The sequence below is a fragment of the Onychostoma macrolepis genome, chromosome 11, assembly GCF_012432095.1.
Source record: "Onychostoma macrolepis isolate SWU-2019 chromosome 11, ASM1243209v1, whole genome shotgun sequence".
In the NCBI taxonomy this organism is placed as follows: Eukaryota; Metazoa; Chordata; class Actinopteri; order Cypriniformes; family Cyprinidae; genus Onychostoma; species Onychostoma macrolepis.
Genome location: NC_081165.1, coordinates 20956207 through 20983361, shown reverse-complemented (window position 1 = coordinate 20983361; position 27155 = coordinate 20956207). Strand labels below are relative to the sequence as shown.

Genomic DNA, 27155 nt, shown 5'->3' with positions numbered 1-27155 from the left:
TTTATCAAAACCTAGCTAAGGGTAAAAGCATGCAAAGTGTGCCTTAGAAGTGACTGTCAAAGCATTTGCTTGATTTTGATTGTTTATTCAAAGCGGATCGACATTTTCCCACTTAGTCAACCCTTTTAAGAAAAGACCTGACCTCTTGAGACAGCTCTGGTATTCCTGCGACCTTCCAAAAAGAACTAAAAGTATTCAGTGAATTCTTAAGAAATCTGGTATGTGGCTTCTTATCGCTTAGGAGCTAGTGCTGTGCAAGCTTTTAAAATGCCATGGGAACTCAACATGCCACATACAGTGACAGGAAATACACCTGGAGAAGTTTAAAAAAAAAAAATACTTTTTAGAAAGTCAGCAAGTCCAAGAACCCACAGCAAAGGCTTTTTGAACCTTCTGCATGTCAGCTCTTTTAAAGTGGTTAACCAACACTCAAAATGACCCAGGCAGCCTGCTTTGAACCTGAGCCAGTGCTGTTGAACACTCACTGCAACACCACCTTAATGCAGGAGAACTTTCACACAATGCAAGCAGAGAACAGGAAATGGCAGGAAGGAAGAATTTATAATGCATCCTCATCAAGAACACATAGTGAGGAACCAATCAGTATGCAAACACATCCGTTTATTCATATTTCCCTACTTTATTCATCAGGCTGTGTCAGTTCACACTGCTTTCTCATTCTATAAAGCAGTTCCTGAATGTTTATTCACCACGACCCACTAAAATAGATTGTAATGGTTTTAACACGACTGGTAATCTGATATTACCCAAAGGTTCTTGTCTTGAGACCGCTTTGGGTGTTGCAGGCGGATTATCTGTTGTACTGATGATTCCTTCATACTGCAGAATTCCAGGCTTGTTTGCTTGTCTGAGTGTTTGAGGGCTGTGGTCACACACTGTGAGATTAAGGATTAAGGGTAGCTTCTAATTAAAACTCTTAATTACAAAACAAGATGTAAATAATGTCAAATGGCTCTGTGGTGGTTTTCAAGCCATAAAATTCACTCCTCCACACTCATTGTGGAACATTTTGCTCATCTAAAGACATTCTCAAGAGTGATTTCAATTGAATGAGTGCATAAAACTGCATGCTACATGACATGCTTGAGAAAAAAAGGCATTCCAACACACATAATTCTGTCAATTTTAACTTATATTATTTATTTATTTTACATCTCCTTTCCTTTCTTGACAACTGAATATATACAAATATTATATGATTTATTTACCAGACATTTAAAATGCTCCATATTTGAATGGAGCTACAGGAGGGATGCATACATTATTTTAGTTTGAAGTGCCTGTATCTGATCTGAAGTTCAAAATGAGGTGCTGTTGCGCTGAGCTTTGTGTGCGGTATGCTGGGTATCTGGCGAGGGCTAGGCTATTAAGGTGAAGATAGCATCTGAAAATGTTTTGGTTTTGATTTTCTTTGTTCCTCCTTATCCCCTCTCTCTGATATTGAGAATGAAATACATAACATCTGCATTTAATTATTCCTGGAAAGTATTAATCATTCAGTAACACATTATAGACTACATTTTTGTTAACCCACATCACTGTGCTGCATAATTGACATTTTTTTAAATGGATTTTGATGACTCCTTAAATCATGATCATGATAACTGATTAGTATTTAAAAGGGTACTTCTGCATTGTGACCAGAAATCTGGGAGTTACGTACTCAGCAAGCAAAAAAAAAAAAAAAAACTGAAGCGATGCACCCAAATGTTAAGATAACTCCATCCCAGGAGGCCATACAACTTCCGCACATCCTTTAGTGCGAGAGAGCAGATGAGCAGCATGGGTGTACTCTATACAGGGCAGAGGACTAACTAACTAACACTAATTGCTTCTTGTCATTGAAATAATAGTTCCTGGGAAAATGAACAAGGCAGCTGACTGAAGTTCATGTCCTGTAGGGTCATAGCAGCACACAGGGAAAATAAAGCATTGATTGGTTAAAAAAAAAAAAAGAAATTGTTTTATAGCAGAGAAATTGAATGTAGAACAGTTTCACATTTTCTAATGTTAATATGCATTTGCATACAGTTCCTTGCCATGTGTGTGCATGCATTTTTTATTTCTTATTGGGCCTACAGTATATGTTCAGTAATTTGTTGACTTGAATATAACAAGAGGTTATTTTGATTAAAATAATGAATCTATAAAATAGTTTTAACATCTCTGCTAACTGCAAGACTGTCACTGACTCCTTAAACCAAAATATCCTCTTTAACTAAGCTGTGAGGGATCAGTCATGATGATCAGACATCCCATATGCAACGTCCAAAAAAGTTGTCCAAACAACAGTTTTTTGCAGAATTCATTTTCAATTCATACACCCTGATCAACTTTGGTGATCATAATTAACAAAAACATATGGTTTTAAACACATTTCAACATTTTGCAGACTTTTTAAATGTACAGCGTATCCCGTTGCTTGTTGTGCCATGTGTTTTTACTGTGACGTGTCTAGACTGCATGTGGACACAGTATATCAGCTCAAAAGCTGATGTCATAATCAAGTGTAGTAATGGATAATTCTGTAAAAGGGCTCACAATGACTGTGGCATCATTCAAAGAGCTGTTATGAAGATAGCTCTCAAAGAAATTCATACTGTCTAATCTGGTACCTCTGTTCATGCTGTATTAAATAATATTTTGGAAACGATGCCTTCTTATATCGATTTCAGAACAGTTTTGCTGATTCTCTTCAACATGATGATAATTCAAGCAGTTGGTCCAAGGCCAACATTACACACCGTTTTGGGAGATTGTGAACTAAGCACTTATCTTTTTTCTTCTCTTCTGTAAAGGTTAACGTACAGTCAGGTTGGCTTTCCATAGGGTTTCAGAAATTTGCAAAGCCAGATGCTTTTGATTGTTCTGTTTGAAAAATAAGAAACAGTGTGTTTAAAAGAGGTTAAATGGGTCAAATTCCACTAAATGCAGTAATTTTTTATATATATATTTATATTTATGATGCACTTTGCTTTTCTCTATAACTATTACCCAGCTCACATTTTATGAGGCACAAAGCCATGCTTTGACCAAACTGCTAAAAACTTCTAGCAGATCGTTTTACTGAAATTGCATGAATGGTAGTGATCATAGTACATTATATTTAAAAACTCTTGGAAAACAGCTCTCATAAAAACTGTATTGCTGTCTTGGCAATTAAATTTTGCCCGTGGCCTGTTTTCAGCATTTAGACACCAAAAGACTTAAGGTATGTCTCAAACACTGTATGCTTTAGTATATTTATTTAAACAAACCACAAAGATTGAACATTTCAAACCATTGGGATGATATTTATATACACTTAAAAATGTTGGGGGATGAGATGAAAAAGAAGTAAAATAATCGTAAACATCTAAAGCTACTTACTCAAGAGCTGAGTTGCACATCTGGAAGCCTCTCAAGATTATCAACATGCACTTTATGACCTACTGAGAACCACTCACTGTAGCACCAAAGCAGCACTGCCAAAAAGAAATGAATGAAAATAGCTTCATAGGAAAAGTTCAGAAATTGGTCTTGGATGAAGTGTTGAGTTTGAAAGTTTGCAGATTTAGATGTAATCTCCTATTGGACTCTCATTCATTCGGCAGGATGGGAGGGTGGTAGTCACAGTCCCGTTAGGAATTCACATCCCACTCATTTTCTACACCAATCTGTTCTATAAACATCAATGATAATGTTGATTCTGATTGTGAATGATAAATATTGAGCTTTTTTTCATATTTTCTGCAATTGTAGATAAATATTATATATTAAATATTAAGTCAGATGTATTAATATTTTTTATATATTCACTTTCATTTAAAAGCTTGGGGTTATTGGATCAAAGAGAGTAAAAAGAGTGCTGTTAAATATTAATGTTATCATTTAAAATAAGTGTTTTCTATTTTAATATATTTTAAAATGTAATTTCTTACTGGTTTGGCAACACATCACTTCAGTCTTCAGTGTCACATGATTCTTCAGAAATCATTTTAATATGCTGGTGTTCAAGAAAAATTTCTTATTATCAGCGTTGAAACAGTTGTGCTGCTTAATGTTTTTGTGGAAAACATATAATATAACATTATTATTATATTTGGAATCGATTTATTGCTTTAATTCAATAAAACACTTTTGAATTTCCTTTCTTATTATTTCCAGAAATTCCAGGCAGAAATATATGGGAAGGAAAGTTACATTATAGGCTATTTTCTTCACAACTGGGATTGTTTTGCTGTGGCTTTCAAATAAATTCTCAATTTAGACTAAGAATAACAAAATTATGGGGTATGTAATTTAGGAACAATACCAAAGCATTTTACGTGCAGTGTTCTTGTTGCGGAAATTGTGATTCAGAGTTCAAAGGCTGACATTTACCATTATTATTGTCTCTTTCACAGCATGCATAAACAGCAAGGCCGGTAAAATCTATTTAATTGCTCTGACCATTTGCAGCTAGTTAATATACTGATTTAACATCAAAATGACCAGGATTCTGCATAGTTGCTTTGACATAACTAAAGACTACATTGCTCTGATCTTCCACTGAATGCAATTCATTTACTTTGGAATAAGACGATGTACCTCTGTATGTGTCAAAATAAAAGTATGTAAAAACTCCATTCTTATTAATGGAATTGGCTTTCTCAGCTACACTCATTACTAACAGGTGCATAAATCAAACGTACAGCCAAACAATTCCATTAGACAAACATTTTATTTGAAAGGGGCCTTTTGTGTAGTTTACAGGGACTGATCTGGAAGACCTTGACTGGCTTGTTCAAAGCCCACACTTGAACCCAACTCTACACCTTCAGGGTGAACTGAAATGCTGAATGCAAGACAGATCACCCAACATCAGTGTCTGACCTCACTGAATTGGAGAGAATTCCTTGTATCCAACATCTAGTGGAAAGACCTATAGAAGCAAGGGAGGTCCAAATATGCTTCGGTTTCGATGTAATGTTTCATAGATGGCATCTTTTAATTTTTCTTTTCCAGGTCATGTTGCTGGAACTGAAGTAGTCGAAAAGCCAACAAGAAAGACTACTCTTGGTGACCATGAGATCCTATAACTTCCTCTGTGCAGCTTTGATAGCACCAAGTAATAAAACAGAACATTTCCTTTTTCATGTTTTTATCAGTTACAGTAGCTTCCGTTGAGCTCACGGCTCCTCTCATTTTCTGTCCCCTCCTTCTAACAGAGATAAGTAGGTCATTAGGGTAGTTGGGATTTTCTTATGCAACATTTTACCTCTCTGAAGACACAAAATGACGTTTTTCTGTGACTTCAGAAAGAGTAAAACATGACTGCATGAGATAAGATATGCTCAAAGGATGATGTGCAGCCCAATCAAGTAAAACATCCCTGGGAGATAAAATGTATCGTTGGAGCTCAAATTTACATCAGTTCATCTGTGCTTTCCTTTTGAGTTCATTGCAGAGCTTGTACAGATGGATAGTTGCAGGAAACCGCAAGCCCAGAAGGGATTTGGCATAGCATTTGGTGTGCAAACTACAAAGGGGGGACACCAGTGTATCCTTGTAAAAGAGTTAAAATAAAGCTTAAATAAATTTGAAGGCGTATGGGATGTCTCATAGACTGACTATATGTGGTGTGCTGCAAGAGAGAATCTGCCTTTAATTTAGGATTTTAAGATGTTTTTTTTGTTTGTTTTTTTAGGATTTGCACCATGGTACATAAGCAGCAAACCTTTAGGACTGAATTTATTAAGGAACTATTTTTGAACTAGGAGGGTCATCTAAATTATGGGGTAAGCAACTATTTGCTCTTTGATTTCCTGCCAAGTTTCAAAGCCTCATTAGTACAGCATTATTTGTGGAATTTCTCCTTCGCCTGATCATTGATAATTACCTGTCCTAAACAATTTCTTTAGGCCAGATGCAGAATCTAATAATGAATAGGTACATGGCCACATGAATGCATCATGCCTAAACTGTGCTCTTTGTTGGGCAATGACTGTAACAACAAATTAGGATGGAAAAATCCCTTTGTCTTGAAACAAAAGCACTCTTGCTATATTGGGTATAGCAGTCTTAATGGATGCACTTCCTCAGTTACTGGAATCATGGCAGAATATCCGGTGATGTCTACTTCGCAGGGCGCTTACAGTCGAATAGAACAAACATCACACGTGATAAGATATACATATGAAATGTGCGTGGGGAGGGGCATGGGGGCAGAATGTTTTTTCAGTGCTATCAGGCTAAAGTTAGCATTTTCCAAGATCTCATACTGCACCTTTAAGAGTAGGATACTGGTTTTACACAACAGTTCAGTTAAGTTACTAATAAGTGACTTACATTTTAGTCATAGTATTTCCAAGTTAATTTGACAAAGTAAAAGCGAAGTTCACCGTTGAGCATATCTATTTGTGTTTTGTTCCTGAATGAATCAGTGATGTTGAACGAATGATTTGAATGAATGATTCAATAACTCACATATGAAGAGTCATATGTTTCATTCCTCAATGAATCGGTGTGTTTGAATGAATTGTTGAATTCAATGACTCACTCATAGAGAACGCCATGTACTGGTGTAACAATGTAACCTGCTGAAAGAGTTTCTGAAAATCCCCATCTCTAATACACAGGCTAGTCTGAAACATGCAAAAAAAGACAAGTGTAGTGATACAAACAGTGAAAGGTCTCAGTGCTGTTGGACTGTTATATCCTGTGAACAGAACATAAAGAAACTGGAAGGAAGTTGTTGAAAATGTGAGCGATAGACTTGGAAGTATTGTTGCCCTATAGAATTCTGTCTAGGACGAAACAGTAGATATTATTGTAGCTGATGTAACAACAGTGTTAGTAACTTTAAACCTCTGGCCTCTGCTGACTCTCACAGCACATTGCCCTTTGACATATGAACTTCACGGACCATTCTTTCTGAAATTCAGCATTCTCAAAAAAAGCACACTCAAATTGCTGCATCTTGCACTTGTTCTCAAGACTTTATGACAATCTGAAAACATGTTTTAATCTGTAGGCGCTCTTTGTTTCCTGGTGAGACTCTGAAGGGTGTATGATTGATTGTAGTTTATTATACTAATAGTATTTTTTTTGAAGGCACAACATCCTCCCTCTTTTAATCAGAGCAACATTCCTTTTATACCTGACAAAGCTTACACTATAAAAACAGGCTATTTAGAGCTTCATATAAAGTTTTTGGCCTCAAAGAAGGATTTGCTGTTTAATAAAGTGCTGTGCTTCGCTTGCTGTTTCCTGAGGAATGAGTGTTTCAGGGTATACAAGTATAGGAATTTCATCCTGTTGTCATATGATATTTCCTGTACTTCTCCAGCCATCTAGTTCACAACTGAAACATACACAAAAGACAATCTGCGGCCAGAATGTCATTGCCTCTGGGAGAGAGAGAGAGAAGATCCATGGTGACTTTCTGCTTCTGCATCTTGGGAAATGTCAGATGTCTTGTCTGAAATACACTCTTAAAAATAAAGGTGCTTCACGATGCCATAGAAGGACCTTTTAGTCTAAATGGTTCCATAAAGAACCTTTAACATCTGAAGAACCTTTCTGTTTCACAAAAGGTTCTTTGTGGTGAAAGAAGGTTCTTCGGATTATAAAAAGGTATGGAAGAGATGGTTCCTTAAAGAACCTTTGACTGTATGGTTCTTTGTGGAACCAAAAATGGTTCTTCTATGGCATCACTTGAAGAACCTTTTGAAGCACCTTTATTTTTAAGAGTGTATTTTGATTGAGGTTAGTTGTACAAGGAGCTATATTTCCTGAGTTTTGGAAATTTCAAGTTTTGCCATTTTCAGTTTATTTAATGCTGTTGAAATATACATTTTTATTTATTTATTTAGTCTTGTTATTCAAAAGTAGGATAAGCTTTAAGGTAATAGCAGTTGTTTCTGCTGTGGCTGCAAATTAATTTGCACTGAGGTGTAGGCTAATCAGGCAAGCTTACTCAGATAGTGCCAGGAGCTCTTCTGGATTGCAAATATAAATTACATTTCCCTCTAGTTTGTCAGACTTCCATTTATGAATGTTGGATCATCTGACACGCAACAACAGCTTCCAATGTTTTGGACTGAAAAGCTGTCAATCACAGTGATTAGAAGCACTGCCTCTGCACGATTTCACAAAAGAAGAATAATCTGCTCATGTTTCTGACAGCCAAGTTACAATTTATGCTGTCTGTAAAGAATGAAGAGTGAAGGCTCATGATCATTATCAGTGATGTCTTGAATCTCAGCCAGGTTGTTCATTTGACTTTATTCTTAAAGTATGCTTTTGGAAATTTGCAGTTTTTGTAATAAATCTTGTGGATTTCTCTCAGCATGTCTCTTTCACTCTTCCTAAGTCTCTTTCAGGCCCTCAAGATCCACCCCTCCCTTCGTCTTTTTTCAATGAATGGCCACGTTCAAACAGGAGTGCAGAGATAATTTGGGCTCCTGTTTTTTTCCAGCAGGGGCCCCAGTGCCGCACCGCTGCGATCCTGTCAGACGCTGAGGGGCTGAAGTCACAGTGAGTCCCGGGTCTCCAAGCTCCTGCCAGCGGGACTCTGGCCTGGCCATTCTCATCCCAGTGACAACCAGAGAATGGAGTTTGTGACCCAGAATTCTAAGCTATATATGATATGACAAAAGGCCAGGCCACTGCATCTGGAGAGGGCAAGCATATTTCCCCATGGTTCCTCTTCCTACAGGCACATGGCTTTGATGTAAAGATGTACAGTTTGGATAAAGAGTTTTCCTGTGTGTAAGAGATGGGGAGGCATAATCTGATTGGTTTTTCAGAAACTATGATTAAAGGAATATGCAATACAAGATTAAGCTTAACTGACAGCACTTGTGGCAAAATGCTGATTACCACAATTTCTTTCCCACTTGCCTCTTTTCTTTTTACACTGAGAGTAAATGAGACCAATATGCAAATGTTAAAACGCTCACTGTTTTAACAGTTTAACCACAAAAATGTAAACTCTATGTGTGTTAACATGATTTTACACAGTGATAAAATTGACAAAAACATTTTTACATGACAATGTACGTCTGAAAGCCTAAACCAGCCATAAAATGATGAGAACACTTTATGGCTCAAACAATACTCAAGTTTTCACAAAATCCTCCAAAAATTGGCCTCATTTACTTTCTATTGTAAGTGCCTCATTGTAACCTAAATATGAGGTACAAATCAGGAAGAATTTTTGTGGCAATTGATGTGAAGTTATTAACGTAATTTCGCGAGGAGTGTGCCCATCTAATCTTACAATTAATATCCGAGTATAAAAACAGTCCCTTACCACTTCCGTTGTTAGTTCTTTCGGCATCCCTCCACCTCCCCATCTTCTCCTTTATGCATATTTATTTAATTTATCCTTCTGTCTATAGGGGGGCTATCGGAGCTCGAGTAGAATAGTCTCTGAGCCCTCCATTGTAGACATCAAGCCAAATCCGTTTACCACTAATGCTAAGATTATATGGGCACACGAACTCGTGAAATTATGTTGTCAGTTAAGCTGAACTTATAACAAATTTTTTCCGGTAAAATTAATTTTACATTGTCCTTGTTACACATGACATGTGTTTACTATAGTAATAACAGAAAATGATACGTAATTACCGTAGATGCAACTAACCCTAAACCGAACCCTATCCCTATACTGAGTATATACTGTACATGCTGTTAATTAATATTACACAGTACTTCATGGACACAATATCTCCCTAAGAAGTGGTTTGTGTAATTGCATGGATGCTAATAATAAGATATGAAATGGCCAGAAGGAAATGAGGAGCTGTAGAGACAGAACATTATATTCAGTATGTTACAATAACACACAATGCAGACTAGTCATGTGTAATCATAAGCATTATGTCATTATGTATCCCCTTATCAAACATTTAGTATTATCATGTAGGATGGCAAACGTTTGTCATCCCGCATGATGATACTAAATGTTTGGTGTCACACAAGGTTTAGCTAAAGAAAATAGTTCTCTTGACATGACAAGTGTTAATGCTGTGGGTCCTCATTCATTTGCTTCCCTCCCTTCTCCCTCTTTTTGTCCAGCTGCTTTATATTAGCGTGTAGGCTTAAGCAGTTTGGGCATTGAGTTATCTTTTTCAATTTCTCTCACAGCTGAGAGTGATTAGGTCACCATGTTGTCCTTATGTTTGACACGAGAAGATATGTGAGGAGATGGGTCAGGCAGCCGTAATGCAATGCCATGAAGGCTCAGATCAACAATATAACCACTTTTCTTAAACCATCTGTCACATTTGATGTTAATCAAAGTTTGTCTAAATCCATCTGGATGCCCAATGCCACACGTTTTTGTACTCGCCATGGTCAGTGTTACTGTAGTGATGCTCTCTCATTCATTACACAATGAGAATGATTCAGAGCAGCCATTCTTGGTCAAAAGCACATCTAAACAAACAACATTTTTAAAGAGCAGAGAAGTTTTATGAACACAGATGGGCTTTGTTACGAAGTGGTCTGGAAAAGGTCTTTCCAACCTTAACAAGTTTCATCAGTCTATCTCGCCTGTCTAATCTCTGTTTGTGAATCTTGACGGATCCCTGCTTTACTTAATTTGTAGTGTTCTCATTCCATGGAGCAGTACAAGATTTTTAAAGTGCTTGGATTTGGAAAAGACCCCAAGCAGCTGCTGTAGATCTTGGAAAGTGTCTATGTTCAGTTTAGCACTGTCAGCACTCTGACCCGGCTTTGCATTTGATATTAAATAGGTTATTACGACAAAACATACATATTTTCCCCAGGGTAATGCAAGATTCAGCAATTCTAAGCACTAGATGGAAATCGAGTGCTAATATAGGCATATTTCTACACCTAGAAATCAGCCCCTTTTCTATTTTGAGATAGTTCCCAAGAAAGCTTTTTGAAATGCAAGATTGTGGGAATTTATTTTGAAAAACATTAAAAAAAGAAGAAGAAGAAAAAAAAAAAACACTGTGGCAGAAGGGTATGGGCCTAAAAATGTTTTTGTCTGAGATCAACATAAAAAAAAAACATGATATTGAGTGCATGTAATGCATTACATTGCTATGGAAGCTGCCTCAGAGTACAAAAAATAATAATTGTGATAGAACATCTCCTTATAAATAACAAAAAATAAATGTTTATATCTCAGAACTGCCTTAAATTCAAGATTGTGAGATAGTTACAGCGTGAGATAAAAAGTTGCAATTATGAAAAGTGTTTCATACAGTTATGACTTTCTCGCAATTTATTTCTCACAACGTGACTTTGATTTTCATAATCACCACTTTGATTCTTGTAAGTGTGAGACTTTATCTCACAATGTGTCTTTATATCTTGCAATTTCAAATTTGTTTCTCGTAATTGTACTTTAAATCGCACGTGACTTTTTTTGTAACTGCCTCTGTTTCTTGTAAGTGCGACTCTATATCTGACAATTGCGAATTTGTTTCTTGTAAATGCAACTTTATATCCCACAAATGGGACTTTATACTGCACAATGCAATGTTGTTTCTCGTGATTGCCATTTTGTTTCTTGTAAATGTGACTTTATTTTTCACAATGTTACTTTGTCTCACAATTGCAAATTTGTTTCTCATCATTGCAACTTTATATTCCACAACTGGGGCTTTATATCTCACAATGTACTTTTTATTATTTTTTACTCTGAGGCAGAAATAAGCTTCCATACATTTCTGAATGACTTTTTGTTGTATTTATCCAGCATGCTAGAGATGCAGTTGTGTATGCAGTATGTGTGCAATCTATTAGAAAACTGTATTTAATTGGATCATAGCTGCAAATACTTCTTTCAAGCCCTTTTTTTTTTTCTCATGAGAATGCACAAGACTTTGCCTCAGTGAACCTAATCAAATTCTTTTGAAGCTTGGCGAAAGATATTGCACCATTAAAAAAAATCAAGCTTGAAAGAAAAAGAAATCTAGCCGTATGTCTGATTATTGGATGATTATAAGAGAAAGTTTAGCATAGTGGTGCAGGGACATTCAGTGACTCATCTTGACCCTTCTTTGAACACTTGAGCCAACTTTCTGCATCCATTCAAGCTTTCTAGTTCTTATCATCTCATCAAAGCCGAGAGGAAGTGAAGTTTACACTGACTTGAGGTCACCCTTGTTACAGGATCGCAAGTCCGACACGCTACAGTCAGCCTCTCTCTCACTCATTCATACTTTCCTTTAAGGAGCCTTACAGCTGGTGCATATAGCGAAATCCATATTCACTCCAGGAAATCTTACAGTGTAGATAGAATCTCCCACTCTTTTCATCTAAACCTAATGGAAAACTGAATTCAAAGATCTAAGACTTTTTCTATGTACACAAAAGGCCTATTTCGCTCAAATATTGTTCACAAATCTGTGTAAATCTGTGTTAGTGAGCACTTCTCCTTTGCCGAGATACTCCATCCACCTCACAGGTGTGGCATATCAAGATGCTGATTAGACAGCATGATTATTGCACAGGTGTGCCTTAGGCTGGCCACAATAAAAGGCCACTCTAAAATGTGCAGTTTTACTGTATTGGGGGGTCCGGGGGGGTCCAAAAACCAGTCAGTATCTGGTGTGACCACCATTTGCCTCACGCAGTGCAACACATCTCCTTCGCATAGAGTTGATCAGGTTGTTGATTGCGGCCTGTGAAATGTTGGTCCACTCCTCTTCAATGGATGTGCGAAGTTGCTGGATATTGGCAGGAACTGGAACACGCTGCCGTATACGCCGATCCAGAGCATCCCAAACATGCTCAATGGGTGACATGTCCGGTGAGTATGCTGGCCATGCAAGAACTGGGATGTTTTCAGCTTCCAGGAATTGTGTACAGATCCTTGCAACATGGGGCCGTGCATTATCATGCTGCAACATGAGGTGATGGTCGTGGATGAATGGCACAACAATGGGCCTCAGGATCTCGTCACGGTATCTCTGTACATTCAAAATGCCATCAATAAAATGCACCTGTGTTCGTTGTCCATAACATACGCCCGCCCATATCATAACCCCACCGCCACCATGGGCCACTCGATCCACAATGTTGACATCAGCAAACCGCTCACCACACGACGCCATACACGCTGTCTGCCATCTGCCCTGTACAGTGAAAACTGGGATTCATCCGTGAAGAGAACACCTCTCCAAAGTGCCAGACGCCATTGAATGTGAGCATTTGTCCACTCAAGTCGGTTACGACGACGAACTGCAGTCAGGTCGAGACCCCGATGAGGACGACGAGCATGCAGATGAGCTTCCCTGAGACGGTTTCTGACAGTTTGTGCAGAAATTCTTTGGTTATGCCAACCGACTGTTGCAGCAGCTGTCCAGGTGGCTGGTCTCAGACGATCTTGGAGGTGAAGATGCTGGATGTGGAGGTCCTGGGCTGGTGTGGTTACACGTGATCTGCGGTTGTGAGGCCGGTCGGATGTACTGCCAAATTCTCTGAAACGCCTTTGGAGACAGCTTATGGTAGAGAAATGAACATTCAATTAACGGGCAACAGCTCTGGTGGACATCCCTGCAGTCAGCATGCCAATTGCACGCTCCCTTAAAACTTGCAACATCTGTGGCATTGTGCTGTGTGATAAAACTGCACATTTTAGAGTGGCCTTTTATTGTGGCCAGCCTAAGGCACACCTGTGCAATAATCATGCTGAGATGGATGGATTATCTCGGCAAAGGAGAAGTGCTCACTAACACAGATTTAAACAGATTTGTGAACAATATTTGAGAAAAATAGGCCTTTTGTGTACATAGAAAAAGTCAACTAATTAAAGTTCAGCTAATGAAAAATGGGGGCAAAAACAAAAGTGTTGCGTTTATAATTTTGTTCAGTGTATATTTTTGTGAATCTTGCATAAAATTGTTAATTTCAGCATACAAGAATATGTCTCAACTGCTTTATAATAGTCTACATCACAAATATCAGCATTGTATATTAGTATTCAGCCACCCTGCTGCCTAATAACTGGTATCAGCATTGGCCACTGAAAAACACTTATCAGTCATATAAATGCACATTGCTGGGACACAGGTGTTGGGACAGACACAAATGCTTAAAAACAGACCAAGAAGAGGGAAACTACAAGAGAATACAAGAGAATATACAAGAGAAACCTCAGTGGACTTTATCAGTAATATATATCATGTCATATTCTATTCAAGATTTTGTTGAAGGTCAGGTGGTCAAATTTACAGCGCTCTTTGCTCTTTAAATGAAGAAGTTTACAGCATATTTATTGACTCAAAGCTGTTTGCATTAATGTAAACGTCAATTAGACTAAGAACTATCTTATGAGAGAAAGGCAACGGAACTGAATGTAGCCATAACTCCACAGTCTGAGGTAGGAACAAGAACAAAATGCACGTGCGCATGATCGTTATGAGTAGCATATCCAGTGATTTTAAAATGAAGTTTAGTCTACACGCTGCATTAGCGACACATATGGCAGGAGTGGCTTTCTGAAGAGGGGTGTCTCTTAGAGTACGCCCAAGTCTCGGCTAAAGTAATCAGCAAACTGGAGACCACCACAGTTGCATCGACCCCCTTTCTGGTATTATGCATGCAAACCAAGAGCTCCGACCGAGCGCTTGTTAGCGACATGGAAGTCACTTCTATAAAGTAGAGGAGAAACGTTTTGGATGTGGCAACCGTACGGTAGAAATCCCGGCTGAGCGCGGCTTCAAGGAACAGCGGAAAACTGAATTCGGGCTTGCTTGCATTCATTTTTTTTTTTAAAGTGGACAATCATGTTTTTGTTCTTCTGGGGACTAAGTTTTTTAGTATTACTCTCTGATTTTATGAATGCACTAGCTTCAGCAGGGACACCGCGAGGTTCAGAGGAAGGTACGAGCTCTTTTCGTGATCTTTTACTCTCTCATTCAACTCAGAACCTGAGGCGCGGAGAATGAATGACTTTTCCTTGCTTGCTTCAGAGCTCATAGCGCGCTGTATGAAGAGCCTTCGAGTAATAGTAACTGACTGACACCTGATTTATCTCGTGGAGTCTTAGGGGGGGAAAACACTGTTAGCTACTATTTTGATGGAGATTTTTCAATATATTTCTGTAAGTAGTGTAGGCTGACAATTAATTATTTAAAGAAAACTTTCCTAGGTTATGCATCAACCCTGTTACTCTTATATTTCCCTATTTGATAAGAATTCTGTCACACTCTCTCTCTCTCTCTCTCTAAAAAGTGAACTATTCAAGGATATGTTTAAGTGTTCTCTTTTTCATCACTTTATGTTTTATGTTTATCAGTAGGGAACGATCTTACACTGTCAACAATGTTACCATGATTATTGATTACTAAAAAGCAGGTATTTCAAGAAATATCGACATTAGCTTAATTAATTGTCTTTCTAGGAAGTGTAGTTCCGCTATCTTGTAATGGCAAATTAAAATTTAAAACTGTCAACCCTGTTACCTGTTAGTTACATTGACGCGCAGTGCAATACTCGACCATTTAGACAGTTTGTATGATAAAAAAAAAAAAAAAAAGTTTAAATATCACAAAAATGTTTAAATGTCACAAAAATGTACTTTAAAAGTAACTGCAAACGACATTTATAGAATGACTCACTTGTTGTTACTTAATTTTACTATTCAATCTCTCTTTTCTACCACAGCGAAATTATCGCAGTTTGGCGCGTATGAGATTGTAACTCCGGCCAGAGTGAGTGAAGCCGGTGACAAACTGCCAACGGGCGTGCACTTCAAGAGGAGAAAGCGGAGTACCGACCCAGTAACCGGCAACATCTCCCATCATTGGACCTCTCCGCACGCCTATTACCAGATATCTGCCTTTGGGCAGGACTATTACCTTAATCTTACGCTCGAGTCGGGATTTATTGCGCCAGTTTACACTGTCACGATCCTCGGAGCATCCAGTGAAGGTTATAATTCAGAAGAGGGGGAGGAGGAGGACACGGAGTATCAGCAATGCTTTTATAAAGGACATGTGAACGCTGGGCAGGAGCATACCGCAGTAATAAGCCTTTGCTCCGGTTTGGTGAGTTTAATAAAAGTTTATTAATAATAATAATTATCTTAATAATAATTTATGCGATACGGGTCGCAGTATGCATTCGGAAACTTTGCAAATGTTCATATGCACTCAAGATCCTTCATATGTGGTTACATAATTACGCGCACACTTACAAAGAAGTTTGGTGCAGGTTAGTCGGATACATGCGCACCCCGTTTTGAGACAGATCGCTTCGAAAGTATTTTCCCAACATATTAAATAATGTATCACAAAATTACGCTCTGTAAATGAGCTGGATGACGCACACTCATCAGTGGCATAAGCAGCAGTAGTGTGCTGACGTCAGCGGCAGTCCATATATGGGACTCAGATGTCATCTGCTGATGTGAACGTGAGTTCGAATTCGCGCCATGTAACGCCGTTTCTCACAGATCAAAAGTAGTCTTGGGAACGAACTAGTGAATCGGTTCTCCCGAATCGGTTCTTCCGAATCGTTTCATCTGAAATGCTTTAGGTTGCTTAATTAAAACCGAACGTGTACGGGGGTCAATTTCAATGTAAGAATATTTGGTTACTTTTGAATGTCTGTCAATTGAGATTGTCAGAAAGCATTAGATGTTCAATATTTTTCAATATGCTATCATGAAAGCTGTAGGCTTTCATTGAAAGCGGAAGGATCTGTGTCCCTAATTAGCCGCCTTTTCAATTAATCTGATGTTTGCATTTGAGTTTGCTCTTGATTGTCCTCAAGCACCATAACAACTGAACATATTGATTTAACTTTAAAATATTCAAAACATAAAAAAAAAAAACGTAAAAAAAAAAAAAAATTAAAAAAACAAAACAAAACTAAAGTTTGGATTACCTGCCTAGATTACACTACACAACTACCCCCATTAGTAGGCTATAGAGTGCCTGTAGCCTGGAGATCATATGGTTATATGGTATTTTAATGTAGGGATGCACCGATACTGAGCTCCGGTACTCGTACTCGTTATAATGCCCCGATACCAAACGCCGATACCACACAGCATGTGATAAGTGCCATATGCAGACAAAGAAACACGACAACAGGCAGCAGAATGGAGTTATTAGAGATTAAGGATGTCTACGAAGCAGATGTATGCACTGAATAATGTTAAACATTCAGTATTAATGCCTTTATAGCTGATCTGCGCGAGCTGAAAAGTAAAGCGCTGAGTGGATTGAGCGCGCCCCGGCGCAGATGCGCGAGCTTGTCGAGTGAATATCCCTTTCTCACAGACATCACTGGAAAGTTTGTAGTTCGTTCGGATATGTCAAAAACAAGTAAGCAAGTAAGTTACTTAACGGTAGGGAGGGAGAGAGGGAGAGATAGAGCGCGCGCGCACTTCTGTTGTGTGATCTTTATTGATGTTCGCTCACATAGCATGGATCATTTGGATTGAAACAAAATCGTAAATATAAGACAATTTATAGGGGCATTCACTATACACATCATTTATTTTCAACCTTAAGCATACACGACTTTCTGGCGAAAGTGAAACTAGCAGCCTGTGTGAAATGCGCTTGTCCCTCTCACCAGTACAAATACGTGCGCGTGTTGCGCGTTTTACTTGCTTCATGAGTGTTTCTGCATTATATGAGTGGTTTGGAATATAAATCACAGCATGTTTGAGATGAAAAGAAAAACGCGACTTCTATTTCTGAAAATATCACAGTTAGGAGATTTATAACGAGTGGTTCCCTTCATTATTACAGCAAAACGCGTGATTACAGTACTAAGCCACTGCGATGGAGCAGCTCTAATGCTATTAAATTAAAGATGATGTACCATAGAGCACAACAAATCAACAGTGAAAGTAACAAAAACTTGTAAAATACATTTTAATGTGCATAATTAAGTGTGAAAATAACCGAAGGATATACAGTCAAACCAAAAATTATTCAGAGACCAAATATAATTTTTGATATTTTTTACTAGTGGGTGCAGAATACTATAGTTCATTTATGTAAGTGAGGACAGCAAAATAAACTAAACTGTGACATGTTATATCCAAAAATTGATACAAATTTGAAACCAACAAATTTTTCAGACCAAGTCTGGGAAAAAAATTGAAGTTCAGGTTTGCATGAACCTGGTTGACAGAATGCCCAGGAGACTACAGGCTGTCATTAAGGCTAAGGGTTGCCAGACAAAGTACTGATAGTTGTGTAAATATTGTCATACTAACAGCTGTCTGAATAATTTTGGTTGATTGTAATCCATCACATACCTTTCTATCAAAGTTATCTGACATTATCAAGCTGAATTTCTTCTGACACAGTTTAACTCTGAGTTCCTGTCATATTTTATTACCATAAACTATAGTGAATAAACTGTGATAATGTGAGAAAAGTTGAAGGTGTCTGAATAAATTTAGGTTTGACTGTATCTATTTGATAAATGATGTTAACCAATTAACATTGTACATGCTCTTTTGGTTTCTGTACCCAATATTTAAAAAATTTACAAATGCAATGAAAATATCGGTATCGGTACTCGGTATCGGCAAGTACCAAAAATAAAAGTAAAAGTATCGGACGAGCACTGAAAAAGTGGTATCGGTGCATCCCTGTTTTAATGTTAAAATTATTGCATATGTATTCTTATACAGAATCTCAGGCGATTTTTAGTAAATTTGTCAGGCTTGTTTGGGATGGCCTGTTTGTATCCCTTAATACTCAGATATATACAAACAATTTGTCTAAAATGTGTTATCTGTAATACAAACAACCGGCCTCAAACCTGTTCAATATGTTTGTTCTTGAAGATAAGGAGAGCATTTACCAATGTGCTTCTCGCTGGCTTTTAGGAAATTCACATTTCAAAACTTTATGCTTCGTAAGTATAGCAGAATGTTCTGATAGTTATCAACAACATTCTGCATTCATTACCCCCCTGAGGCCAGTACACCGATATGCATGCAATGTATGTTTACTTTATCACTCCATCAGCCACTTAGGATTTGTACGTAAATCAAATCTTAGGGGGAAGTTGTAAGGGCAATTTACAGTCACACACAGAATGTGTCTATAGACTTCACTGGCTGTGGACCAATTTAAACTTTGTTGTTTGTTTTAGCTTGGCACTTTCAGGTCACCAGAAGGGGAGTTTTTTGTGGAGCCCCTTCATAGCTACAATGGTGAACATTATGAAGAAGAACACATCAAACCTCATGTCGTGTACAGAAAAGATGCCTCAAAAAAGACTGTAGATGACTCAACTTCATGTGAAACTTCAGGTAAGCAGGAAGACTTACATTTTGAGTGGAAAAGTTTTGAGAGGTAAAACAACTGATTTTAAACTTTAAAGTAAACCAATGTCAGTCATATTTATAATAACAAAACTGTGCTGGACCGTACTGAATCTTGCATCACTGCAGTGAATTCAACGACTCCCAGTGCATTGTACTGACTCATATTCAAGATAAGAAGCATTCATTTACCATATTGTTTCTATGTAGTTTTGAAAATGGTATGTTAACGCATAATTAAATTAACCAGTTATAATTCTGTAAATCTAAATATGATTATGAATATAAGCACACCACAACGCTTCTAGGCACGGAAACGGATATGCTATCATTGGCATTCAAATACTCATAGAGCTATTCATGGTTTCTTTCGCATCCTTTGCTTTTCTATTTTGAAATGTCATTGAGTAGAAGTCAGTGGAACAGGAAAAATCATTTTGGAAGTTCTTGGTATCATTCCAATCTTAGTTTACTGCCACAAAATCCTGTTGACTCTTGCACTTCCTGTGGCCTGAAGATAAGGAAACTCAAGAGGCCCACTACCATGAAAGCCACGTGGTGAGAAGCATTCTAGTAAAGCAATGCTAGTTTTAAGTGTTTGTAAATTCAGTGTTACAAAAATAAATTTGGACTGGGCTAATGCACCCTGCTGCGTATCAATAGCGCTCAACAGCAGCTTTGTTTTTTGAATTACCCCTTTGGTATTCTTTGGTATTGTCTTATGTAAAGGAAATGTTTAGCCCCCAAAAGTGCTGGGAGAAGAGCTTATTTTAGTTTGCAAGAGTTTTATTGAAAGCGCCATTGTGGCTTTCTTTTTGTCTAGTGGAATAGGTTTTTTTTATTCCCAGTACACTTTTCTGTGAAATATTATTTTTCATATTTTAAATGGAATTTATTCCTGTGATGGCAAAGCTGAATTTTTAGCCAGTCTTCAGTGTCACACGATCCTTCGGAAATCATTCTAATAGACTGATTGGCACTCAAGAAACATTCTTCAGTTCAAACTAACTTTTACTGACCCTAAGCGGTGCCATGCATTCACTTTTATGGAGGCTCACCTGTCAACAATCCATATTAACATCTAATATAGATAATGATTAACCCTCCTTGGATGCATAATCACTTCATTTAATTTCTTAACATGTATTGTTTTCCTCCTTCAATGCAGGACATAAAGAGCCACACCGCAGACACAAGAACAGACTGAAGAGAAAGTCGCCCTCAAGCATGTTGTCCGACCTGGAGACTCTTAATTCCAGACTCTTCTCTGCCCCCTTCCCCTCCTCAGAAAACAAGCACAATTCCGCTAATGAAAGCAGTGACTCCAAGCCACACCGGAGATCAAAGCGTTTCCTCTCCTACCCCCGTTTTGTTGAAGTCATGGTTGTGGCAGACAGCAAGATGGTGGAACATCATGGAAGCAACCTCCAGCACTACATTCTTACACTGATGTCCATCGTAAGTTATGCCCAGTTAACAATAGTCTCCTGGTTTGATGGGTTTGTGTCTGGGTTTGCTTTAGGTCTGGTGCTCTTGCTCTTACTATGCTCTTACGGGACAGATTATTTCTGACAGGCTTGATGAATGTTGAATATAAAACAAATAAAATCAGGTATGTTGCATGGACTGCATGCTTTAGATGCTTTTTCGTTGGAACTCACAGGGAGGTTAGATGACCTATATTTTGATCTTGGCAAAGGCTGAATTCTCAGCAGGATCTGGCAGCACAAGCTAGTTCTCAATGGCCAAGAAACATTTTTTTTTTTTCAACAGCTGAGGTTAACATCACGTGTTCAAAGGGGTCTTTGTGTATTGAAATTCAGAAATCAAAAAATCAAGGCAGCAAATATAAAAACCACCCTACCAAGCACTTTCAAATTTTGAGTGATGATATTTTGATTGAAACATTTTGTCAGTGGTGTCTTTAGTTACATCGAGATGATTGCAAAAGATCACTTTCTTATAAAGCAGGGGTCTCAAACTGAAATTACAGGATCCCACAGGTTAGATTATGTTCTCCAATTTTTATATGTATTACCACTCAAAAACATTTGAAAAGGTTTTTGAAAGTCTCTTATGCTCATCAAGGCTGCATATTTGATCAAATTACAGTAAAATTAATGTGAATAAAAAAAAAAAAAAACTGTTTTTTTCTATGTTACTATATTTTTAAAAAAGTAACTTATTTCTCTGATGACAAAACTGAATTTCGAGCAGCTATTACCACAGTCTTCAGTGTCGCATGATCTTTCAGAATTCATTCTAATACATTTCTTATTCTTATCAATGGTGAAAGGAGTTATATCATATTTTTGAAAACTTTTGATCAATTTAATGCATCCTTGCAGAATAAAAGAATAATTTCTTACAATCTTACTGACCCCAAACAGTTCTGAACAGTAGTGTATAATATAATAGCTGAAACTCTCATAGGGCTGTAGTTTGAGACCCCTGCTGTAAAGTAATTAGAAGCTCTGACAATGAATACCAATTGTCTGTGTGCTCTCACTTAGGTTTCCTCCATCTATAAGGATCCCAGCATTGGAAACCTGATTAACATTGTTATTGTGAAGTTGGTCATCATAAAGAATGAGCTGGTAAGAGTTCTTTGTGCGGAAGTGTGGTAATTAATGGTTGCATTAAGAGCGCTTTTAAAATGTACATAAGCAGTTTATTACAGTTAATCCTTAATCTTATTCAAATGTTATCATCTGTCTTTGTTCTTCTATAGGATGGTCCCGCTATCTCTTTCAATGCACAAGCCAGTTTGAAAAACTTCTGCATATGGCAGCAGAGTCAGAACCACCCGGATGACAATCATCACTCGCATCACGACACCGCTATCCTAATCACAAGGTAAGAACGATTTTTATGGAATGATTTCGATTTTTTTTTTCTTTACTTATTCCTATTGCTCACAGGTAAGTTGCTCATGCGATAGGTCTAGTTGTGTGATGTTTTGTGTCCTCTCTCCACAGTATGATTTCAGTTCCATTCATTTGGCAACACAGAAACTTTATACTTGTTGTGAACATTGAGCAAAACAGTACAGGAATTATTTGAGTAACAAAGTAATTATTTATGGTGCTACAGCTACTTAGGTTATACTTTTCAAGGCCATGTGTGCATGCATAAATAAGAAAGCAAAGCACAGACACAAATGCAAGATAAAAGAATATCCAAATTTGTGAAGCCTTGTCCTTTTTTTGTTTTTAGGCAGGACATCTGTCGAGCACGGGACAAGTGTGACACTTTAGGTAAATCATCTTTGTGTGAAAATGGTGATTATGATCATATTAAAGTTGACAGTTTAACTACAGTGTTCTCTCATGCACTTTCAGGTCTTGCTGAGCTGGGTACAGTTTGTGATCCCTACAGAAGTTGCAGTATTAATGAGGATAATGGACTCAGTACTGCTTTCACCATCGCTCATGAGCTTGGCCATGTGTGAGTACTATTTTTGTGAAATATTTCACTTTGTAAATGTGTGCGTGCCTTCCCCCTTCAAAAATAAATGCCACTTGAGTTCATTTTTGGCTATCTAGCACAATGACAGTCATGCATTTTAAGTTTTAAGTGTGGCTTAAGTGTTCAAATAATTGTCTTTAAATCATTTATTTTTAAGTTTTGAGTGTGGCTTAAGTGTCCAAATACTTTTTGAACATCTCCTGCATTATAAATGCTGTTTGTCACACTGAATTTGCTTGTGAAGAGCTCTTATTATACCTAGAACTAAATTGTCTTTAAATCATTTATCTACTATTGTGTTCTACGTTTTTTTAAAGTACTTTTAAAACACTCCACTTCTTCAAGGTCCACCAGTCTGCAAATTTCTCAGGCCTCTTCACTGCCTTTTTTTCCCTATTTTTTAGTTGTGAGTCTTTTATTTTGGTATGTTTTGGGGAGATGTCATTGCCATTTGTACAGCTCGATAAGAGTGTGTGCAACTTCTCAAGGTCTGTTCATCACTGCTGAAATGACTTAGTTATGCTCTGGGTTTTTTAGATAGAGTCTTGGAGGTAAATTATCTAAATAAATGAGGTCTCATGATGTACAGCGGTCTCATGATGGTCAAGTACAGTAAAACAAACATTCTATCTGTATCTGTTCCTATTTCAGTTTTCAGCTTGGCAAAAATCTTAAATAAAAGGCCAATATTTATGCCACGATATTGGCAAATGCATCTATGCCTAAGTTTGCATGTACAGTCATATGGAAATGACCTCTAAAAGGCCTTTAAACAAACTCTCTTTTTGAATTCCATTCTTATCCGGTGGCAGGTGGTGACATCAGTGCCATGTGCTTGACTGAGGATTTAGTCTTGGTGCTGTACAGTGCTATGCAGCGCGTACCACCTCTCTCCCCTATGGTTGTCCCAGAATTTGATATGTTCTGCTGCTCATGGGATTATTACTTTCCTTACTGGTGGCCAACTGATATAGGTTTTTTAATACTGGCAATATTGCTAGCAATATCTAGGTAGCGGGGTGGCAAAAGGTCTATTTAATGCTAATATAAATAATACAGGTTATTGACGACAAATGAAAAAAAAAAAAACTGAACTAAAATGAACACTTATTTTATGCTGTATTCACCACATATTTACTGAAATATCCTTTTGGATGTTCATTATCATTTCCCCTATTTTCTATTTTTACATTTAGGTTACCTTTGCTATCATCATATTATTTATATTTATATATATATAATTGCCCAGCTTTTTAATACAGTGAAAAAATTGCTTGTAACATTCCCACAAATTACAAAGAAACATCAAGTAGCACATTGAAATAAATGTGAAATTTTGAAGTAGAAAGACTGAAATAGTATTTTCTTTTCAAATGTATTCCAATAACCTTTGTTTTATTTCCAAATTCATAAAAAAAAATATATATTTTCATAGTAGGATTGTGGTACAAATGTGAAAATACCTGGTTTTGGTCAGTGTGCAGATCAGAGTACGTGTCCTGAACCTGCTCACCATCTTGTCCTGTTTGCATGTGTGTTTTCAATCATGCCCTTAGGTTCAACATGCCTCACGATGACAGTAATAAATGCAAGGAGGATGGAGTCAAGAACCAGCAACATGTGATGGCCCCTACGCTCAACTATTACACCAATCCTTGGATGTGGTCCAAATGTAGTCGGAAATACATCACAGAGTTCCTCGAGTATGTAAACCCCATTTCACACTCCACACAGTCACAGGATGTTGTTGAAACCTGTGATATTGGTTTGAACTCTTGATGTTGAGCCCCACATGTCCAGCATCAATGTGCATTTGTTTTCTTCTAAACATTCTCAATTGAGATGGAAACAACGTCATCTGTAGCAAACGGAAAAGATTAATTTTTTTTGTCTTCTGTCACTTACTGAGATCATTTGTGTTGTTTGTGTCTTGTTTGTTTTGTTTTTCTTCAGCTCATTTGTTGAACATTTATCATTAGCACAGGGTATGGTGAGTGTTTGCTCGATGAGCCAGTTTCTAGGCCATACAGTTTGTCCCAGCAGCTGCCTGGACAGATATACAGCGTCAATAAACAATGTGAGCTGATATTTGGGTCTGGGACACAGGTGTGCCCATATATGGTGAGAAGATCCCTCAGGGAATTGCATAACATACTGACATGGCCGTTTTCTACTGTGTATTATCTGCTGTCTAATATTATTTATGGAGATGTTTTTAATAAAAAGCCATAAAGAGAATCCATAGTACAGCTTGTTAGTAATATCAAAGTGACATTCAAAGCATGTTACGTGTGCAGAAAAAACAAGTGTCAGTACAAATTTTGTGAGTAAGAGTGCATGTTTAAGAGTTGTTTAAGCTAACAGTAAGTGTTTGGATGTTGTGCAGACACAGTGTCGAAGGTTGTGGTGCACCAGTCCAGAAGGAGTCCAGCGTGGCTGCCGGACCCAACACATGCCATGGGCCGATGGGACAGAGTGTTCTCCTGGAAAGGTAAGCACTCAGTAAATCAAATGTGAACATATTTATTTAGACATTATGCTCCATTGTTGTTTAGATCCCAACAATATCTTCTTTTGTGTTAACTGACATGAGGGTGAATAAATTATGATAGGACTGTCATTTTTGGGTGAACTGTCCTTTTAAAGATAAGATTTGTGTTGCATTTTCTATTGTGAAGCAATAATACATTTGGCTGGTTGCTTGTGGAGAGTATGTGATTAGTTTTAAACACATATTTCCCCCAAATAGCAACCAAATCACTTCCACAATGACACTCATCCTCACTGATATACTGCTTTGCCCCTGTCTCTGTTTTACAATGTTTCCCAGATTGTGAACCCAAGTCAGACTTGTGTAGTGGTAGTGATTGTGAACAGCAATGCATTTCTCATGACCTCCATATGAAAAGATAGCATCACAGAAGGGAAGTTTTACACAGTTGCTACATATCTCAACATTGAATTGCTGCCATACATTGTTTTTCCCTGCATGTCATATGCTTTCGGTGTGGTATCATGCGGCTTGATTTATCTAGATATGCACAGGACCGGTCTCTTGCAGCTTGTTTTGATTTTCACGCTGGGACCACCCATAATATGTGGATTGCCTGGTAATCATTGGGTGAAACTGTTTTAAATCTGAGCATTGCATCACAAGGCTTGACCCATGTGCAGTTTGATGGTGGAATAATGCTGTAGCTTGCCGCTTTGCTCCATGAAGTTTATTGCCATTAAAATAAGTTGACATAAATCGTATGAAAGGGATCTTCAGAGAAGATTTCTGCATCAAAAAAGGTGGAGTCCCAGAACCTATTATGTAATTACCATGGATTGATAATTGATAACTTAGATGCTTGACAAGGGTTTTGAGTGAAACAAAACACACTTTGAATTGTCATAGTGTCTGTGTATCAACATCATTCCTCCTCATTCTAGTTGGTGAACTTTATAGCAAGCAGGCTGCACTGACTGGTTCTGCAATGATCTCATCTTTTCTGTGTTTGCTCCTTGCTTGCAGCATTGTAAACATGGCCTGTGCATCCATAAAGAGCATGAATCTGTTCCAGTAGAGGGGGCCTGGGGTGTCTGGAGTCCCTTTGGCACATGCTCAAGGACCTGCGGAGGGGGAATCAAGATCGCTGTGCGCGAGTGCAACCGACCCGTGTAAGCTGCCGCTCTTTGTAGTCTTGCATTCTCACTGGACTGTGAATTGGCACCAGGTTTCTCAATGTTCCTTGACAAATGACAGCAGCACAGCCATCCTGAAGAGGAATATTCTTCAAAAGAGATTGTTTACTTAATGTACATGGGTAGACAGCAGGTTTTGCTCAATTTAAATTGCAGTCAGACAGAAACGTCATCAAGAAAGCAAAAGGGACTTTCTATGAAAGAAAGTTTTATTTATACTGTAGTTACATTTTCTCAATGTGAATATGTGCTCTGTTTATGTGTTTTCATGACTTTTAGGCCCAGAAATGGGGGGAAGTATTGTGTTGGACGCAGAATGAAATTCCGTTCCTGTAACTCTGAGCCATGCTCCAAGCAAAAGAAAGACTTCAGGGAGGAACAGTGTGCCAATTTTGATGGGCGGCACTTCAACATCAATGGTCTACCTCCAAATGTCCGCTGGGTGCCAAAGTATAGCGGAAGTAAGGGATTTAGTTCTGTGGTTGCAGCTGGCACGTAATGGGTTGTAGAATAAAAAATTCAAGGGATAGTTCACTCAGAAATGAATATTTAAACATGAATATTAAAATATCACCGTCATGTTATTCCAAACCTTTACATTTTTGAAAAATATTAATGCAGGTCTGTTTCAAAAACGAAAGATCATAGTGACCATGTCTGTTAAGTTCTGAAAAGTGACTCAAAAACTTATGTGAACGAATGATTTAGTCTGATATTTAAACTGAAT

At 37.8% G+C, this 27155-nt stretch overlaps 1 protein-coding gene across 3 annotated transcripts in view; it reads left to right on the top strand.

Annotated features, from left to right (window-relative positions):
- The first annotated feature begins 14242 nt into the window (after nt 1-14242).
- adamts9 (ADAM metallopeptidase with thrombospondin type 1 motif, 9) overlaps nt 14243-27155 on the top strand; it is a 70242-nt gene continuing 57329 nt past the window's right edge. The window contains exons 1-13 of one of the 3 annotated variants that reach the window (XM_058791158.1): nt 14243-14856; nt 15640-16022; nt 19102-19261; nt 20562-20731; nt 21787-21870; nt 22005-22129; nt 22490-22530; nt 22615-22720; nt 24298-24444; nt 24721-24862; nt 25128-25232; nt 26259-26404; nt 26708-26889. In XM_058791158.1, the coding sequence (XP_058647141.1) occupies nt 14760-14856; nt 15640-16022; nt 19102-19261; nt 20562-20731; nt 21787-21870; nt 22005-22129; nt 22490-22530; nt 22615-22720; nt 24298-24444; nt 24721-24862; nt 25128-25232; nt 26259-26404; nt 26708-26889 (1888 nt within the window). In that variant the 5' untranslated portion in view covers nt 14243-14759. The other 2 variants (XM_058791156.1, XM_058791159.1) reach the window with 2 other exon arrangements.